This window comes from Bos taurus, chromosome 28, assembly GCF_002263795.3.
Source record: "Bos taurus isolate L1 Dominette 01449 registration number 42190680 breed Hereford chromosome 28, ARS-UCD2.0, whole genome shotgun sequence".
In the NCBI taxonomy this organism is placed as follows: Eukaryota; Metazoa; Chordata; class Mammalia; order Artiodactyla; family Bovidae; genus Bos; species Bos taurus.
The window spans coordinates 34,896,653-34,916,810 of record NC_037355.1 but is presented as its reverse complement, the minus strand read 5'-3'; the positions used below and the strand labels follow the sequence as shown (position 1 = coordinate 34,916,810).

Below are 20,158 nucleotides of genomic sequence, written 5' to 3'. Positions count from 1 at the left end.
GCACACACGCACCCTGGATCATGGGGTAAATCTGCGCGTTGCTGAAATTCTCAGGTGTGTGTGTTAATTTGCTTCAGTCACGTCTGACTCTCTGCGACCCTGGGGGCCACAGCCCTCCAGGCTCCTCTGTCCATGGGATTCTCCAGACAAGATTACTAGAGTGGGTTGCCATGCCTTCCTCCAGGGAATCTTTCTGACCCAGGGATGGAATTCAGCCTCTTATGTCTCCTGCATTAGCAGGCGGGTTCTTTACCACTAGCACCACTTGGGAGCCCGCTGGTCTCAGGCAGGTAAGTCTGAACACAAGCCTCCGTGGCCTAAGTCTGATGATGTGGCTCTAAGAGGAGACTGCAAACAAAAAGTCTTTCTTAACTGGAAAGTGACACTAAGTGACTTCAGCATTACTCATGATTTCTGAGAGGAAAACAGTGGGCCTAGAACTGGGGGGTGAGGAGCTCTCCTCAGGGAACCAGTCCGTCTGCCTGCCTTCTCCCTCTGCAGCCCAGATGTGATGTGGGTCAGCGGAAAGGAAGTGAGGCCCAGATGCACAGGCCAAAGGTGACCGACAGCTCACACTCTCTACACCTGGGGGTGCTGCTGGGGGGCCTGAGAGCCTGGGCAGGATGGAGAAGCACAGGAGAACAAGCAGAGCCTGCTCCTCGGCACAGCTGGGCTGGAAGCAGCCCTGCCCTCCCAGGAGGTCGCTGGGGATCCCAGCGTAGCACCCAGTCCCAGGGCTGCCGTTCCAGTCTCACAGGGAGGCCGCACAGGCTACAGTTTTAAACAACAAAGAGGAGACCCCTGGATACCCTGCCTCCTGCGGAGCCCTTACCCTACATGCGCCTGGACTAAACTAAATGGAGCAGAGCCCAGGCCGAAGTCCGTCCTCTCTCCCCAGAATTCCTGCCCCACAAACTCCCACCAGCCCTCCAGGCTGAATCTGCTTGTGGCCGAGGTTCTTACCCAGCAGTCAGGAAGCAGGGCCCCTGGGAGCTCCCCACGAGCCACCAGCTGCTGCCTCACCACCTCAAGCGGGGAGGCCCCGGCTCAGCGGGATACAGGCCTGTGAACAAGCTCCCAACTGCCCTGCAGCTTGTGGGTGGGCCTTGTGGGCGGAGACCGGCTCCTTCCTGTTTTGTCCCCTCCACCCCAGGCTTAGTGAGAAGCAAACTTAACCCGGGTTCCCAAAGTGGGCATCCCACTGTCTGGCTGGAGGGTTCACCCCAGAGCCCAGATGCAGACCCAGTGTGTGTGGGGGACATGTATGTGTGTGTGCACACAGAGGGGCCCCGCTGGCATGTGCGTGCGTGGAGGAGGAGACGGGCACCCGCATGTAGGGGTGGTCTCGGGGACTTGCTCGCCCCCACTCGCACCTGCTGCAGAAGCAGAAGTGGCAGGCGCACCGACACGGCTGTGACTCATCTCCTGGGGAGACGGCGCCCGCTGGCGCGGGGGAGCTGCTCGCCCCCACAGGCCCATGGTGGCAGTCAGCCCTGCTGACGACGCCTCTGCCCAGACTCAGACACTGCTGTCGGGGGAGGGGAGGAGGCCCACTTGGCTCCCGGAGCCCCAGCATGAAGGTCAAGCCAGGCTCCTGGGTCCAACCAGGGTGGGAGGGGCTCAGGGCAATGAAGAGGAGGTCAAGGGGTCTGGGGGTGCCCTGAGGCCGTGTCCCTCCTCCGCAAGCACTATTTCACCAGCATGCATGCTCAGCCCGGGTCGGAGGTCCCTGGCATTTCAGAGCCGCTCTCCTCCTGTCCACAGCTGATCTCAGTTCAGAGGGAGGCCCCCCAGGATCTGAGAACCCACTCTAAGTAGTCCTGCCCAGCTCTGCGCACCTCCAATCCGGCATGGCCTGGTCTCAGGCCATAAGCCACAGTCCTGACCAGCCAAACCTGCCCCACCTGCAGAGGCACCGACGCCAGAAGCCCTAGTAACCTCAGCAGCGTTCTACCTGCCGAGCAGCTCCCGACCTAGCGCAGCCACTCCCCTGCCCCTGGGCCTCCAGGTGTAGGCCTGGGGTGCTCCATCCTTGCCTTGAAACGTGTCACTCACCTTTAGTCTCTTCCTCCAAAGGCCGCCTCTAGCAGGAAGCCCTCACCACATCCACGGACCTGAGCTCCACTTGCTCCTCATATGCTTGGGGCCCGAGTACCTCCCTGCCCTTTTCCTTCTGCCCCAGGAGCCCTGAATTCTCCGGCTACCTGCGCCTGGCATGGTGTCTTCACACACCTGCAGGGCTCAGGAAGCCTCTACTAACCAAAATGCCAAAGAGAAACACCACCCCTCTGTGCCAGCCCCCAGAGCGATGTCTGAGGATCAATGAATGCATTCTCTCATTCAGCCCAACTGCTGACCACCTACAGTGCGCTTGTGACCCCATGGGCACTGCCACTCAGGAAGGGAGAGGCCCTACCCTCCAGGGAGGGGGACAGAGGAAAGCTAATGAAGTGGCTACCCTCTCACGATGCCTCCGTGTCCACTGAGGCCACCCCTCACCACGCCCAGGGATAAGAATAGCCCCTCTCTCAGAGGCAGTCATGAGGATTTAGTGAGCTCACATGGGTAAGGCAAGGCCCAGCACACCTCCTGCAGCCTGAAATTACTGGCTGCTAGTATCGTTATTATGATTCACTGAGAGGCTTTTACATGCAAGGAACTGTGTGAAGGGACTTTCATCCAAGAACTCATGTGATCCCTTGAAGTGGGCTCAGCAGATGCCTCTCATAGGATCTGAGGCTCCCAGTCTCACAGGGCTAATTGAGGGCAAGGCGGACAGTGGGTCTGGCCAATGCTAAAGGAAATCAACCCTGAATATTCATCGGAAAGACTGATGCTGAAGCTTCAATACTTTGGCTACCTGATGCAAAGAACTGACTCACTGGAAAAGACCCTGATGCTGGGAAAGATTGAAGGCAGGAGGAGAAGGCGACGACCGAGGATGAGATGGTTGGATGGCATCACTGACTCGATAGATGTGAGATTGAGCAAACTCCAGGAGATGGTGAAGGACAGGTAAGCCTGGGGTGCTACCGTTCATTGGTGGCAAAGAGTCGGATCCGATTTAACTGAACACCAACATGGAGCTCAGAGTCCAGTAAGGTGGCACTTCCCTTTACAAAGATGGCAATGATGCAAGCAAGCACACATTACAAAGGCGATCCAGAAGTCCATGAGAACTCCAAGAAGGGGCAGAGCTTCCCAAAAATTCCTGGGGAAGTTGTCTTTCAGAAGCCACCCAGTGAGGGCATACAGGGGACATAAAGTTATGCTTCAAAGACTGGCTGCAGACGAAACCCAAACAGTGTCCCAGGAAAAAACACTTTAATACATCACTAGCTTTGGCCTCGACTGAGTGTATTGGCAGATATTCAAGGGCTCTGACTAAACTTTTTTTAGCTAATGTTCAAATGGCAGAGGGAGGCCTCTCAGCCCAGTGGTTAACTAGGCTCTGAGCTTAAGATTCTTTGAGGTCAAACCTTGACTATGGTTGGCCACTGATGATTCCTGTGACCTGAGAAATGTTACTTAAGTCAGCCTCAATGTTCTCATCTGTAAAGTGGGACTAATACTCTCTTAGGATGAAACATGCAAATACAGGTAACGTTTAGCCCACTGCCTCGCAGTCAGTCGCTGCTCAGCGGTACCTAGACCTTTCTCTCCATTTCTCCAGCTCAAATGGGATCAAAGTACTCAGATGTATTTGATGATACAATGATGGCGCTTAGAAGTTTTGCAAATAGGCTATCAATGGGAGGGGGTGTTATTATCATTCCTGCCTGCTGAACCTGTGTTCCAAGCCTCCAAGGCCTTCCTCAGGGTGCCTCTGCCTTTCTCAATCTAGCAAACTCCTATCCATACTTTGAAGCTCAGCCTGGATGTTTCCTTCTGTGACTCTCCAATGCAGAACACCAACGGCATTTTCCCCTATTCCTTCAGCACTTTTTTTTTTTAAATATATTTTACAAAAAGCTCTTCACACTGCAGTTACAGCAGACAGTTTATCTGTCTGTTTGCCAGCCCCACAGGCACTGACCAATGTTTGCTAAATTTGAGAAAATGAGTAAAGAGGGAACTATGACCGTCAGTTCTTGGGCACCTCCTGTGAAAGTATCTACACAGACATTCAAGGAGGGAAGAAGAAGGGAGGAGAGCTGAGTTATTTCTTCCCTTGCACTTCTAACAGCCACTTTATTTGGAGGAAATAACAAATTCCTATTAAGGGTATTGTCAGACCCTAATTCATTTCCCTGATCTGGCTATATCGGTCCCATCTCTGCGCAAGGCTGTAACATTACCACTAATGAAACACCAAGCCAGTGAGGAGCTGAAGCTCCCACCCTCTTTAATTTAGGGGAACCATTAACAGCGCTCTCCATCATCACAATTACTGGGGACCACTTCCTTCCCTCCCTGCGGTGAAACTCGGAGAGGAACTTGTGCAGCTAACTGCGTACTAGAGGGTTTTAAATTTTTTCCAGAGGAAGGAGGAAAGGAAAAGATCCTTGCATCTTGGCAGTCTGAAACTGATGAAGCAGGATTTATAGATCCTCCAACCTCCCTTTCATTGCTTCTTTTTTCCTGGGGGTAAGAGGGGGATCTATAACAAACTGAGCTTTTGGTGTGGCTGTGCAAAAAAAGAGCTAAAAATGAAAGCGGTGAAGGCGGTGTGATGGTACCAAGGAGAGACAAGCACCGGGGTCAGCTTTACTAGATCCCTTCTTTGTTAGCTGGCCGTGAATGAGGACATTTGAGTCTGGTGGCACCCGGCTGAGGGTTCAGAGAATAAAGACTAGTCCGTGGAGCGACCTGTGCCCAGGCATGGTGACAAGCGTGTTGTTAAGTCCTGTGCGGTGGTTGTTCCATTTTTACACATGAGGAAACTGAGGCAGAGAGAGAGGTTACAGAACAGCCCAAAGTGACCCACCTAGGAGACAGCAGGGCTGAAACTAGAGGCCCAGCAGCTTGGCTCCAGGGCGTGTATGCCACCTGCTGCACAGACAGCAGCCCTGGGCCTGCCCAGGGCCAAGGGGAGCCCCAAGGCCCCTCTCAAGAAACCCCTCCAGGAGCTGCAAACCCCTCACCTGGAAGAGGAAGGGTGGCACCCCTTGGTCTTGGAGGCTTCCCCAGCTCTGGTGGACTTTGATTGTAATCAAATTAAGAGTGTAAACAAGATTTATTAGGCTTTCAATTACCTTCATGACACTGATTTGCATAAGGACAATGTGTTAATCACAATGGCTTTTTGAGTCACTCATTAAAAATCTAGAAGAAGGCAGAAATCTTTGCAGGCATCATGTCTGGGTCACCGCAGGGACTATTAAGGGATCCTGCTGCCTGGCCCCCCAGGCCTGAGGCCCCAGCTGCCCTGGACTGACCTTTCCAGGGTCCCTTCTATGCAGCAGTCTGTGGGCGTCTGGAAAGTGGAAGGACAGCCGGTCGACAGTTCAGTGGTCAGGACCAGACAGGGACGAACCCATAGTGCTCCACAAACCACTGAGCTCCAGCCAGACATGTGGGTACCCAGGATTCCTCCCAACTGCCGACATGCTCAGAAGCTGGTTCCAGAGGTTAGAGGCACAGGCTCCGACTCACAGAGTGATGCTGCAGTGCCGACCTCCATGGCCTGTAATGGATGTGACCGTGATGCCTGAACTACAGATATACAACAGTCACAGCCTCCCCACCCAACAGCCTGGGACTTCGAGCATCTTGGCTCCCTCACCCTTCCCTGTTTGCTTGTCCTCAGAGAATTCAGACAAGGACCCTGAGTCTTGGAACAGCCACATACCTCCAAATACCGAATCATGAACATGCAGGGTCCCTAAGCTCACCCCCACCCAAAGTTTCCTTAATGAAAGGCAGAAAGGAGGTTCCTCCCTCTAAGTCACCTGACACAGCTGTGGAGGAGGGCAGGCATAGAGTTTCCTTCTGTGACAGTACCTGTCTTTCTCTTCCACTTCCTTTCCTTCTCGTTTGGGAAATTACAGGAGGGACTTAGAAGGTGAGGCACCCCAGTGGAGTTTCTCTAAAAATGAGAGACTCACCACCTGGAGGAAATTCACGAAGTTATAGGCAGAGAGCAGCCACTCTCCAGTCACAGGCCACAACGTGCCCTCGGAACAGCTCTGGCCTGAAGGGACATGGGTTGGACCTTGTTCAACAGATGACACTTCTTTCTGGTCTCAACTGCCCCACTATAAGTTGGGAAATGGGGCGAGGTGTGGATCAGGATTGGGTTAATGACTAGAAACCATGTCACTGGTCTTGAATGGCCAGCGGGGAGGAGGGTGAAGGGCAGAGCGCTGTGTGTGGTTCACTGCTCTGTCCCTTCCTGGCTGTGCATTCTTGGGGAAGTCGCTGTCCCACTCTGGGGTTTCCCTCCCAGTTCTGCCACAGGAGGGAAGAATATTGCCCAGAATGCCCATTGCCTTGCTGTGCTGCTATTCATCAACACTTAGCAAGTCTACCCGCAGGCAGAGCTCTCCCTTCTCTCAGAGGCCACTGCTTTGCCCTCTCTAGCACCCCATGGGCACGCACAGGAGGCTGAAGCGGGGGTGGTAGCAGAGCACTGGGTGCCAGACAGACAGTGGCTCTTCAGTCACAGCATTTCTTTAAAAAGCCAGTTCGAATTCTGGAATGCCATCCAAGTCCTTCAAGGTCAAGGTCCACCTCCTCTGGGCAGCCTCTTGACTGTGTCAGCCTGGCCACCTTCCTCCTGCTGCTGCTGCTGCTGCTGCTAAGTCACTTCAGTCGTGTCCGACTCTGTGCGACCCCAGAGAAGGCAGCCCACCAGGCTCCCCTGTCCCTGGGATTCTCCAGGCAAGAACACTGGAGTGGGTTGCCATTTCCTTCTCCAATGCATGAAAGTGATAAGTGCAAGTGAAGTCGCTCAGTCGTGTACAACTCTTTGCGACCCCATGGACTGCAGCCTACCAGGCTCCTCCACCCATGGGATTTTCCAGGCAAGAATACTGGAGTGGGGTGCCATTGCCTTCTCCACCTTCCTCCTAGAGAACCCCAAAGCCAACCTGTCACCAAACCCTAGCTTTGCCTTGATCTGCCAGCTCGCAATTTTGCCTCACCAAGTCTTTCTTCCCCAACCAGCAAGAGTCAGCTCCTGGAGCAGAGACCCCCTTCATCTATCTGTTTAACCCCAGGACCAGGCAGTCTCATGCTTTCAGCTCAACTCAGCAAAGACCTGGCCAAAGGCTGGCTGTGGTCATGGCCAGGCAGGTCTGTGGCAGGTCTCCAGAGGAGCAGGCCTGCCATCAGCAGCAGCAGCTTTACTGAAATGGCTCAGAGGAGGGGTGGCTGAGAAGGATGTGGGATGTGGGATGACGAGACGCAGGACGATTCTGGCAGGACAGGGAGTTAAGGAGCCAGAAGGTAACAGGGGTAAATGCAAAGGGTGTGGCTTGGATCGCAGCGCCTGTGCCAGTGGCTGGCAGCACTCAGCCGGAGAAGACCTGTGGCTTCTAGCCAGGCCGGGGTCAAGCAGGCGAAGGTGGATGAAGGAGGGTTTGGCCTCAAGAGTGGTGGGTCTCAACCACAGGTGGTATCTCTGTCCTTTAGACGTGTGAGAGTCCTTTAGCAATGCCTGGGGTGGGGGGTCACATAGGAACTGAGTGGGCAGGAGCCAAGACGTGACCTGCCCCACAAAGTCCTGCACCATTAAAAACTACCCTGGCCCAAAAGGCCAATAGTTTCCCACCCCCAGAAACACCCACAGAAGGGGGCTGCTCTAAGCGACTGAGCTGTCAGACTGAGGGTGCGATGAGGCAGTGACCCTGAGAGGGGGTGAGGGGCTAGGTGGTGAAAAGCACTTCGCAGTGAGGCAGGGAACCAACCCCCATCCTGCCCGAGCAGGTGCTGGACCCGAGGAGCTCTAAGCGCCCCTTCTGGCTCCAAGAATCAATTGCCTCTAATTCGATTTATGAGCATGGCCAGTACCCGACTTCCCGGCAGCGCCTCTATGGTGTGACCCAGGTCTCCTGCAGCGCACTCTGGGCTGCAGGTGCCGCGGTCAGGCCTGGTAATGAGTGTGGAGTGCCGACTGCAAATGCCCCTCCCTGTGGTCAGCAGGGACTCCCACTGGGAGAGCAGACCGCACAGCAGGCCCTGCTGTTCCAGGGTCAGCCTGCAGAGCGCTCTGAGAGAACAGCCCTGCTCAGCGAGGGACCTGCGAGATAATTAACTAGGACACGGGCCGGTCCTGACCATGTGCTCCGTCTGGGGTTGGTGGAGGGCAGACTGGCCAGTTCCTCAGTGCCTGCTGCCTCTGGCAGGCCCAGTATCACCTGTGACGCTGGGTTTCCATAGCCCTGCCCCTATGTTGAAGGTCCAGCCTCCCTTGACTCCTGCCTGGGTGGCCTTCAGCCCAGTGACCTTCCTGAATCCCTTCCAGACCTGCCTGTGATTCTGCTCAGGAAAGAGGGAAGGCTCTGGATTTAGGGATACTAACTTTCTACCGAAAGTCTAGAACCTAAAGAAGAGACAGCTCTCCACCGAAGGGATCAAGCAGTCAGGCTGGATAAGATGGCACTTTCAACTTCTGTTTTGATGGTGGACAAATAGCACTCACCCATGAGGATTTAAAATACGACACCCGGATTTTAGAAAATGTACTGCCCTCCTGACTATTCAGGGGCCCCACCCCGGTTCTCTGACCTGGGGACATGTCCAAGGAGACCTGGGGGCCCGAGGGGTGGCTGTCCAGCACCCACGCAAGCGGCGCCTGGCCCCACCCCGGGTGGTGCACGCCCACTCACCTGTGCGACAGAGTGGGTTTCATGGAGCTCATGGAGTTGAGGGGGGGCTGCATGGGGAGTTTCCCAGGGGGGTCGCTCTGGCGGCTCTTCTGATGTCGGAGCAGCAGCAGGCGGCCGAGCTCCTCGCACCAGGAGGACAGCAGGGCTGCAAGGAAGGACAGGACGGTCAGCGAGCTCGTGACTGGCCACCGCGCCTTGCCGCGCCTGGCCCACCTCGCCCACCCAGGCTGGGCGCTCCCCACGCAGGGTTTGCCCCCAGCTTGACACAAGTATTCTAGCCCTCTCAGTATTCTTGCCTGTATAGTGGGATAAACATCTGAAGGAAAGAGGACCGAAAAGCTGCTATTGCTGAAGGAGAAGATCAGAGGAGGGCAGAGTGTAACGGCAAAGAGGGGAGAGTCAAGACGACGGAGAGGACTGCAGAGGCAGGGCCAGGGTGAGGCCGGAGGCCAGGCACAGACCGGCGTGTGCCCAAGTTAGGAACTGCTGGTTGCCCCCACACATCTCAGTGAGGCCCACACCCTTGGACTCTGGATAGTCAGCTCAACATGGCTTCCTCTCCATGAGTGGGACCCCAAAATCACAAGGTTTAAACAAAATCTGGATCCTTCCTAGAACCTGTTGCTGTTTCCAGGAGTGTTTGCAGAGTTCTCCTTTCCCCCAAAGTGCCCGGAAGAACACAGGTACACCCACCTTCCGGGCAAACCCGTGATGGGTCCCTGTGCTACTGGGCACAGACGCTGGAAAGGACAAAGCATTTCCAGGGCACAGGGTGGCCCAGGGGTGGGGCAGGGGCCGAGCCAGAGTCTGCCGGGGGCATCAAAGGCAGGAGCACAGAAGAACGCTTCACATCCAGGCTTGGGGAGGCCTCAGAAACTAGGAAACGCTACCAGAATAAGCTAGGTGTTGGGGGATGAGAGAACAATTCTACTTCATCCTGAACTGTGCCAGTGAGGCCACCAGAGGCCAGAAGCACCCTCAAGGTCAGTGTTTCTGGCCAGTCCAAAAGCTGAGGTTTGGGGAAGGAGTCAGAAATCAGGAAGGCTGGGTTGTCAGCACCTCGCTGCGTGATCCTAAGGATCACACAGACCCTCTCGGGCCTCGGTTTGCTGGCAGGGAAAAAGGAGTCATGACTGACGCCCTGTCTTTCCTCCAGGGCTGTGGTCAGGGGCAGAAGGGGACACTGTGGAGACTGTGGCCACAAAATGGGTTGATCACAGCCCAGCCAATGCTCTGCTCCTGCCGTCAGTAATCAGTCACACTAATTACTGTTCTGAGGAGTTCTAAGGAGTCGACCCCGTCAAGGAGTCAGGAGCCTTCTGAAGCAGGACAGGACGCACAGCCCCCTAGCCCATCTCCAGGGTCTGCCATCTGAGCACTGTGCAACATGCTTGTGTGTCCTTTTCTTGAACCCATCCCCTGTGATCCACGGTATCAGCTGTTCTCCCCATTCTACAGATCAGCAGACTGAGGCTCAGGCAGAGGAAGTCACCCGCTCACAGCAACCACTGAGGGAGGGGCAGACACTCAGATGGTGCCCCTCCTGTGTATCCTGGTGGGTGCAGCCCAAGGCTGAACCAGAGTGCGGGGGAGAAGATGAAACTCTTCAAAAGGCCCAAACTGGGACTTCCCTGGTGGTCCAGTGGTTAAAAGCCCCACCTGCCACTGCAGAGGATGTGGGTCTGATCCCTGGTGGGGGAACTAAGATCCCACATGTCACAGGACAACCAAGACCCAACATAGCCAAATAAATTAAAGAAAAAAAAGGGAGGGGGGGCCCAAACCAGGCAGCCACGGTCTCCAGCGCCCTGACTCAATGAGAAACTCCTCCTGCTTCTTCTGAGTCACACCTTTTACCGTGTTCAGCGGGCGATGGGGGAAGAAGCATAGATACACAAGGCCCTGGAGAGATGGCACAGGGCTGCCAGTTCAAACCACCCAGACCTTGGATAGGCTCCCCTAGTAGCCCAAGGCCCGGAGAGGCAGGCTGGGCCCCTGGCCCAGGGAGGCTGTATCAGGAGTGTAGAGAGTGGGGCCCGGCATCTTGAGGGGCAGCAGGCTCTTTCCTGCCCCTCACCGGGTAGGCAGGGGCCAGGAGGCAGCTTTTAGGACCAGCAGGAGAACACTGTCCATCCAGCCGTGCTGAGTGCTGGCTAGGAGGGAGGTGCTCACGCTCCCAGGGGCCCGCTGGGGACCGAAGGGCGAAGGAAGGGTGGTGGTTCTTGTGGGGATGGGGTGGGGTGGTGAGGGGTCCTGCCGGCATCACTGAGTATGTTTGCCTGGCCTGTGTGGTGGGCAAAGATGCTCAAAGAGGCAAGAGAGGCTGACATACAATCTGTGCCCTTCCCAACTGGGCACCTGTTTCCCCCCCTCCAGGAGAGGGGATCAGTGGCCGAGCTGTGTGTAAGAGCTGCATCCTGCCCCCTCTGGGGGCCTCACCATGCCACCACCTGCTCAGGGAGGAGGGTGCCAGAGAGGAGAGGCCCCCACCCTGGCTTTTGTCTGCCCAGAAACCACGGCAAAACGCCCCCGATGCGGGTGCCCAGCAAACATCTGCCACAGCTGGAGCGGGAAGCGGCCTATTCATCGAGGCTGGAACAAACAGAAATGAATTTCCAGATTGCTCCATTCTTCTCCCAGGCCCCTAGTTACCGCTTCTTGTGCGGGGGGGCACCGGGCATCTGGAACCTCATTTGCACGCCAAGCACGAGGCCCAGCGGATCACAGCGACGGAGGGGCCGCTCGGCTGCCAGCACAAAGGATGGCCGCAGATGGTGCCGCCTGCTGCCTGCCCTGCCCACGCTGCCCCTCCTGGCCCGTGCTCCTCCTGGGGGCCACCGAGCCATGGGAGGGGCTGGGGCACCTCGGGGGGCCTTCGGAGCTTTCCTTCAATGTCACAAGCCACTCCCCCATTTGGTCAAGGACGGCCCTTGTCTTCCTATTGCTAGCAGAGTGGTTTTCCGTAGAGAGAATAAAGGGAATGGTGTAGAGGGGCCTGGGATGCTGTGAGCAGATGTGATGTGGGTATTAGGCGGCCCCGACACAACACAGATGCCAGGACAGCCACATTCCTACAACCAATAGGGAAAGGACCGGGAGCGAGGCAGGCACCACCCGTCACCCCCTCGGCCTGAGCGGCCAGCTGGCAGAGGCCACGCGGGCAGATGCAGACTGGAGAGACACAGGGTAGGCTCTCATCATGGTGCAAGCCAACACAAGCCGTTCCGAGGCAAATGCTGGTTAGTGATAACACGTGGGGATTTGCAGCCACAAAACCAGAGACTCAGGAGGACAGACAGACAGGGACAGGCAGGGGATTATACAAGGACAGAAAGACAGCCTGGCAGGGTGAATGTCTGGGTGTGCGTCTGTGGGTAGGCCTGGATCTGGGCTGTCTGTACACGGCTGAGTTGAGCATGCCTCTCTGATGAGGTGATACCAATGTCTACAATACTCCCAGGGGAGGGGAGGAGAGGGGACAACGGTGAGCAGGCTGTGGACGTGATGACTAAGTGTTCTGGCTCTGGGGTTCCACAGACCCGGCTTGAACTGTGCCCTGACGCTCTCTAGCTGGGAGATTTCACACTGGCTGCTTTACTGCTTGGAGCTCAGTTTCCCCATCTGTGAAATGGATTTTTATAGGAGCCGCCCACCTCAGAGAGTGGATGTAAGCTGTAAATCAGTGCTGTTAGTCAACCAAAAGAGAGGGAGGGTCGGCGGAACATCCGAGCAGAAGCCAAAAGAGAAGCAGGGTTGGCGGAGGCCCAAATGACCCGTAACTCACAGCAGCCCCAGGAAAACCACCGCTCGATCGCGTGCCCACCTCTCCCTTCACACGGCACCTGGGTAGCTGGTGAGGTACGGACCCCACGATCATCCCAGCTCGCTCTCTACCGCCCATGTGAGACCTTGAGCAAGTCACCTACGTTCCCGTGCCTCAGCTCCCTCATTTCTAAACAGTGGTCGCTCCGTTTAGAAATTCTACTCCCTGTCTCACAAACCAGCTGTCAGGATGCTGGTCAGGTGCTGAGTTACCACCATGCAGTGAAGGAACAGCATCGGGCACAGCATAGGTGCTCTACGTATGTTTGCTACAAAGATGATCAGTATTATTGACCTTGGTAGGTAGATAAGCAACCAACAGGATGGGCTTTGGTGTCTCTGTCCACCTCTGACCATACAGCAGCAGCCCCAAGGGGTCAGTGGAAGAGAAAGGGGATTCCAGCCGGGGAGAAGACAGACAGGTTGCCCTCTCAGAACTCCCACTGCCTGCATGTGCCTCTACCGCTTACCCGGCAAGCCACAAGGGGCACTAGGGTTCCATGGGCTTAAACAACCAAGTCATCTGCCAGCAGCACGTGTCTTACAGTCGAGGCCACAGCACGGCGTGACTGGTGCTGTGTTTTCCTTTCCCAGTGGTACATCAAACAGTGGTGTGTGTGACAAAGGGGGCTGGCTGTCTCCTATTCCTGGGACCCAGGAGATGTGTCTAGGGGCCCCTGCACCAGAAGGTGCTATGGTGAGGTGGCACAGACATCTACGGAAGAGAAGTGGAAATGAATGTGGGGTCTGAGAATCACACAGGACACAGGAAGCAGATCTGAGGAAGGGCACTGGGGGAGAGCCCAGTTCCTGATATTTGCTCCCCAAGAGCTCTCTGGCTCCTGCCCCTACAGCTGGCAGTCACCACAGTGTCCCTTAGAGACCAGTAAAAGGAAACCAGATGTAGAAATGAGGGGAGGTCTGGCGCGAAGCTCTGGGGCATCTTAGTCCAGGCCTGTCCGAGATGTGGCCCGCCTGGAATCAGTGACAGGCCCTGTGTTTGCCTCTGACTGCAGCTCCCAGCAGAAGAGATGCCCAGGCTGGGCTGGTCCGATGAACTAGTGTGGGGCTGCCAGTCTTGAGAGAGGCGGCAGAAGGAAGGGGCTGCATGGCTGGATCTGGGAACCGTCGGGGCCCCAGGTAGGGAGGGTGGATCTGTAATCTCCAGACCAGCAGAGTAATCGGCAGACAATGAGTCACTTGCGGGTGGAGGGGAGGCAGAGGCTGGGGTCTGGGAGTCAGAGCATCAAAGGGGCAGATGAGCTTGCCTAGGCACATGCGAAAAAACTGCCCCTTGCCAGGCAGGGCTTGGGCTTAAAAAGGAGCCAGAAACCATAGGCACTCGTGTGGCCACACACACACACACAGAGACACATACACACAGAGAGACACACATACAAAAGGCGTTTGTTCCCTATGAAGGCAAGCAGAGGGATATTAAGACAGTGAGAGGCCAGGATATTCAGTCCTGGTGAGGTCTGGGAATGGGGAAGGGATGGGAGCAGCTGTGGGGGGATGCAGGGAGGATGAAAGGCCGTCTGGGGAGGAGGGTGCAGAGACCTGGATGTGCGGGCCAAGCAGGAGAATTATCAAATGTGCTGCAGCCTGGGGAAGCTACATGCAAAATGAAACAAAGGCGTATTAAGTATCAAAGAGCATCTTAGCGGCTAAAAGGCTGCTGGAGAACAGAGGAGCTCTGAGTGTGTGAGTGTGTGAGAAGGAGGGCTTCTGAGACTCAAGGATGAGGCAGGGCTCGGGGTGCCCAGGAGGCATATCTGCCAGGCAGCAGCCCCTCAAATCGTGCTTTTGGAGGGGGCTGGAGAGGAAGAGTCAGAGTGTGGCAGAAAGGGCCCCTGGGAATATGCAAATGGAGTTCACTGTGCAATGAAATATACTAATGATACATTTTCAAAACGTTTCCATACATTAGCTTACTACATCCACACAAGACCCTCTGAAATGGCAGCAGGAGCTCAGTGGTCCCTCTCCCAGCAGGGAAGACTGGCCATGGGCCGTGCCTGGTGAGTCAGGGCAGAAGAACCAGTCCTCCATGCTGGGCTCCTCCCCGCCTCTCCTCCTTTCCTCCCTGCCACAACTGAGTTCCTATTCCCGGATCCACTCGAATTCCCCAGGATCACCTCAAGCCACCTCGGGAAGATGGGCATGCCACCCCGCCCCACCCTTGGGTCACTGCAGCCTGATTATCTTTGCAGTCTGCCGCCTCTGCTTCTTGCCTGTTCCAATCACCTTCTGCAGCGTCGTCCTTTCTCTCCCGAATGATGACAAGTGCGTTCTATCATTAATCTCAGTCTCCAGTCCCGCCTCCTGCCAACCCACACGCTACAAGGCGGCCGGAGGAATTTTTCCACAAATGTATGCTGTTCACCTCTTTCCAGTCTGTGTCCCCAGAGGCTGCATAGGGCCTGGGAGACAGCAGAGGCCCAGAAAACATGCTGATTTCACTGAGAGTCAGGCTACCTGGGGAAAGTTGGGGAGCAGGGTGTTCTACAGTGAGAGCGTGAACCCCGAGGGCCAGGATAGGATTCCAGGGGTTTGCTTCTGCAACCCTGGCCCCCAGCACAGGCTACGAAGCCAACACACCACTAACAGATTAAAATGTACTGCATCTACATTACCCAGTGTGCAGAAGACAGGCGAGACAGTCAGACACTGGACACACTGCATCTGAGACCCAGTCGATCAGGCTCATACACGTGACCTGGCATCCTATAGCTTTTCAGCCTGCCAGCAGCTCCCCATTCCTCAGGGTCAGGGACCCAGTTCCAGGAGCACCAGCCCTGAATGCAATCTGATTCACCATGTGTCCGGGTTGCTGCTGTCATCAAACAAAACCTACCACCAAGTCAAGTGACACCTGATTGTGACATGCACACCCCATCAGCCGACCATGCCCAAATAGGGAACGAAAGGTAAGCAGATGACAGAAACAACACCCTTTCGTTAATGCAGAAGAGCCAGCTGTGGGCACTGTGTTCATGTTGATGCGTCCGTCACACCCAGGATGACAAAGGGACTTCCTAGAGCATCTCACCCCAGGCTCCCTGGAGATGCTGCTGCTGCTCCTCCTTCTGCCTCCTAGACACAGGCCACACCCTCCTACCCTCTGACCTTCTTTTATCTCCCAAAACATGGGGTCCTGCCTGGGGCCACTGCCCAAGGAAGCTTGGGAGGGTGAAAACCAGCGAGGACTCCTGCCTGTGCCGGGGGACTAGGGTTCTTCTACTCTGCAGATCCGGGCAGGGAAAAGGAAGCACAGTGAGAGCCCAAGAGGGATGGGTGAAGGGGGCTGCTGAGATGATGATGACGGCCTGGCCTCTCCATCTCACCTGTAAACTGCGGAGTCAATAAGAGGAAGCTCTCCTCACAGGCCTGGTGTGAGGAGCCCTAAGATGAAGGAAGGGCCTGAGATTTAAACCACATGTGCAAGATGGCAAGTCTTCTGCTCGAGTCTCAGCTGCAAACTGGAAGCTGTGAAGTGCTCTCTCTTGCTTTTAGAAGGCAGAGTGGCTAAGAGCACAGACTCCAGCCAGCCTTCTGGGTTCAAATCCCAGCTCAGCCACTTAGCAGTTGCGCGACCGTGGGCAAGTTACTTAACCTCTCTGTGCTCTTGTTCCCCTTTTGGTAAAGTGGGGATAATAAATAACACCTACCTCCGAAGCCATCATGAGGATTAAACAAGCTGATACATATAAAATGCTAGCGTGATGCTGAGCGCGCTTCCCCAGTGGCTCAGTGGTAAAGAATCCACCTGCAACGCAGGAGCCACAGGAGACGAGGGTTCATCCCTGGGTTGGGAAGATCCCCTGGAGGAGGGTGTGGCAACCCATTCCAGTACTGTTGCCTGGAGAATCCCATGGACAGAGGAGCCTGGCGGGCTACAGTCTACAGGGTCGCAAAGATTTGGACACGGCTGAAGCAACTTACGACACACGCATGCACATGATGCTGAGCATATAGGAAGGACTTTAAGAATAAACTGTTACTGTTTCTGTTATTAAGAGGTTTCTCTGTCTCCCCATCTACATACTGTAGCTCAAATAAAATACAATTTCTTTCACCCATCTCCAGGAGGAGCACAAAGAAGGCGTATATGCCCTGGACCCAGTCTTACACCACTTTCCGCACACTGGGTGTGCTCTGGGTGGTGCTGTTCCTTGGCACCCAGTGGGAACCACGTCCAGTGTTTTTCTCTGCCAGACACTCTGAATTCGGCAGACCAGGGCCCCCATGGAATTACGTCCCAGCAGCCACACACTCTGACTCAGCTGAGGCCATGCAGTGCAGGGGGCTAATCTGGGTGGGCTCCTGCCTGCAAAGTGCCTGGGCGGCAGGCAGACCCTCGCCCCTCCTCAGTCCCTATGTCCCTGTGTGTCCAGCAAGAGGCGGGATGGGAGCCAAGTTCAGGATTCCTGCTCTGATCCGTGACCCCTGAGAAGAAAGCTGTCCCTGGAATTGTCTGCCTGTCCTCCTCTGTGGGTGCACCACCGCTGGGTGCCCCCTGCCTGTCCTCCTCTGTGGGCCACCACCGCTGGGTGCCCCAGAAGTAGAGAAAGGGCCTCCTCCCTGCCAGTTCTCTTGGATCATCTCCTCCCAGGAAGCGGCACCGGATACACGTGACCACAGAACGTCAGGGCGGGGGGCCGAGACTCAGGGCTGGGTGCTGTGGCGGTCTGACCCAGCGGGCAGCTGGGGCCACGTGTGTATCTGTGAAATGGGGCGAGAGCACCGCACTACGGATGGGGAGGACCTAATGGGATCACGGAGTGGCATACGAACAGGCCTCTTGCTTTCCCAGCCGACTGGTGCCCTCTGCCTCACTGCAGCCTCACGATGCCCAGCGAGCGGCTGGCCAAGGATGAGGCTGTCCGTGTTTTATGGGGCAGAAATTGAGGCCCAAGAGGTGATCCAAGCAGCGCCTCCACTGCTGGTCTTGGATGCTTTCCCTTTCACCCCCACAAGTCAGTGATGTCACCTATCTGAGAGAAGGTACATCCTCCAGAGATGCCTCCCACCCACCTCCCCCTCCCAAGATTCGGCACCACCCCAGTGCACTGTCCCTGGTCTGCTACCAGCGTCCTGTGTGACCTCGGGTAACTTCCTTCCCTCTCTGGGCCTTATGTAAAAGAAAGGTGAGAGCCTGTGCTTTCTACAATCTGTTCCCCATGAAGCAGCCCTGTCCCCAGAGGACCCCTCCTAATCCTCTCCTCTTGGTCCTGCAAATGCCAGTGTACAACAGGATCCAGGTGTGACAGGGCCCGGGGACGTGGGTGGGCGGCCAGGACTCAACCTCAGCAACTGGGACTACTGACAGGTGAGAACCTCCCCGTGGTTACAGGAAATGTCATTCCCTGGGGGCTTGTAGGTTGAACTTGGGTGACCCTGACAGCTGACCCCTAGAACATAAAACCAGAGATGTTTTCCTTGAGGGAAAACCCTGCTCTCCTGCAAAATGGCTGCATCATTACGCTGGCACCAGCAGCACACTGTCCTGAGTTTCAACAGCTTCTGGCATTTCTAGATCATTCCCACACTTTGCGGCCAGCTCTGTCATCTCCCATCACTGTGGGAAAGAAAGTCAAAACAAGAAAGGATCGACGACTGGCCCTTTGGCTGTGAGTGACCCTGTTCCTCTCCAGCTCTTCCTGGCTGCCCCTCACCCACCTACACTCGGGCCCCACGTGCAGGGAGATTGACCAGGGGGGTGGTACCCGGTCCCAGGATTTGCAGAGAGGCCTGTGGCCCGGCCCACCCAGCCCTGCCTGCTTCCCCAGGCAGATCCTATCACCTGCAGTCCTGTGGTCCAGGCAGGCAGGAGAGGGCCTCTGGGCTGTCCCTCCCTCGGGAAGGCTCCACCAATGTTCCCACCCCCTCTCCCCATGGGCTGCCTGGGGTGGCAGGAGCCAGGAGTCTCCAAGCCTGTGAACTCACCCTGGGAACTGAACTCTGGGGGATCTGGAGCTGGGGACAGCTGATTCCCAAACCAGTTCTGCTGTCTGTCAACCCCGTGGCGGAGGATGCTCTGGGACCCAAGAGAAGTCAGACAGGTTGAGCCTGTCCGTGAACTTTAGGAAAATCCCATCCCGGAAAATTCCTTGTCCACCTCACACTATCCTCTGGGCCTTGTGAATAACTCAGATTCAATTGGAAAGATGCCCGAAACAAGCTCAAGGTGGGGTTGGGGGTTTCATCAGAAAGCCGATGAGCCTTTCTTCTCAGGGGTGCCCTGCAGACCTACTGGGATGGGCCTGGACAGGGCAACAGCCAAAGAAGCATTGCTATTTGCCGAGAACAGCTGGTAGGGCACTGCCACCATGTACAGAACCCCGCAGGAGCACTGGCTCACACACTTTTGCCCCCCCCTTGGACTTTTATAAGCCACCTGATGGCCGGGAAGTCACAGCTCCCATCTTGGAGGTAAGGGGTCACAGAGAAGCTAGCTAACCTGGTTTGGACACACCTGAGCTTGTGGCAGGCCAGGACCTGGGATATTTGCTGGTGGTGGGCTGAGTGTGGAGATCTAGACCATCTCAGTTGAAAATTATGCAGCATTAGTAGCAAAGCAAGTGTTCTGAGGAGGGGAGGTGCCCTGAGCCACCTCCACAATGGACCGAGGCCAGGAGGCCTCTGTGCACTTGACCCCAGATTCCAGAAGAACCTAAGTTCCAAAAGGACAGACCTCTCTGGCTACCCAAGCATGAACCAGAATATCCATGGGGGCTGGGGAGTGGTGTGAGCTGGGAGCCAAGAGTCTCCCCACCTCCCTCTCATTCTGAAGTAGCCCTAGAGCAGGATGGAGGAGATCCAGAGGCCCAGGGTGGGGAGGATGGTCTGCCCAAGCCACCAGCCCCGGGGTGACACTCCCAGTGCATTTGCAAGACAAGATGGGAGCCACACCCGCCTGCTTACTGGCAGAGACCACGCCCCTCATTCCTACTGGCCACCTGGACAGCTGTCCTCTACTCCATGGACAGTTTCTCCGGGGGTTAAACACTGCTGCCTGCTGCTCCCCACTCAGGGAGCCCGAGGGTATGGAGAGGCCACAGGAATCAACTTCTTCCCTGGGCACTTCACTTTCCTGAGGCCTCCCAGCTGTGCACTCCATTTGGCTGCGTCCTCCTGCTCCCAGTTTAAGAAGGAGAGGCTGATGTGGGGTCAGGCCTTGGCCAATCAGACCCCTGAGACCAAACACACAGCCTTCCACCTTTGTAGAGGGCCAGAAGGCTGTGAGTCTGAGTGCTCTCTCCATCTGCTCTGGCCCACTTGTCTAATTTCAGGCCCTCGGCTCTTCCCGTGGGAGCCAGGAGCCAGCCACAGACCCAAGGACCCTCAGATGGCAGTTTCCTTCCACCCAGTCTGGGCTCATAAAGCCAGGGTCGACCGCCTTGTTTCAGAGCCTCAGGGTTTCTATAAAGAAACCACCTGGAAAACCTCCCAGAGTGGCCACGGGGACCTCTGGTGTGGTGGCAGGGGCAGGACAGAGATGCGGGGGCAGGCGGCACTTTGCTGGTGATCTTTGATCACTGGGAGTCGGGTTCAGGTCACTC

At 56.0% G+C, this 20,158-nt stretch overlaps 1 protein-coding gene across 7 annotated transcripts in view; it reads right to left on the bottom strand.

The window, feature by feature from the left end:
- Window positions 1–20,158, bottom strand: part of ZMIZ1 (zinc finger MIZ-type containing 1) — a 151,151-nt gene that overhangs the window by 28,315 nt on the left and 102,678 nt on the right. For 6 of the 7 annotated variants that reach the window (XM_024986921.2, XM_024986917.2, XM_024986919.2 and 3 more), the window contains one exon: window positions 8,772–8,916. In XM_024986921.2, the coding sequence (XP_024842689.1) occupies window positions 8,772–8,916 (145 nt within the window). Of the gene's footprint in view, window positions 1–963; window positions 8,738–8,771; window positions 8,917–20,158 lie in introns of those variants that run through there. The other variant, XM_015461039.3, reaches the window with a different exon arrangement.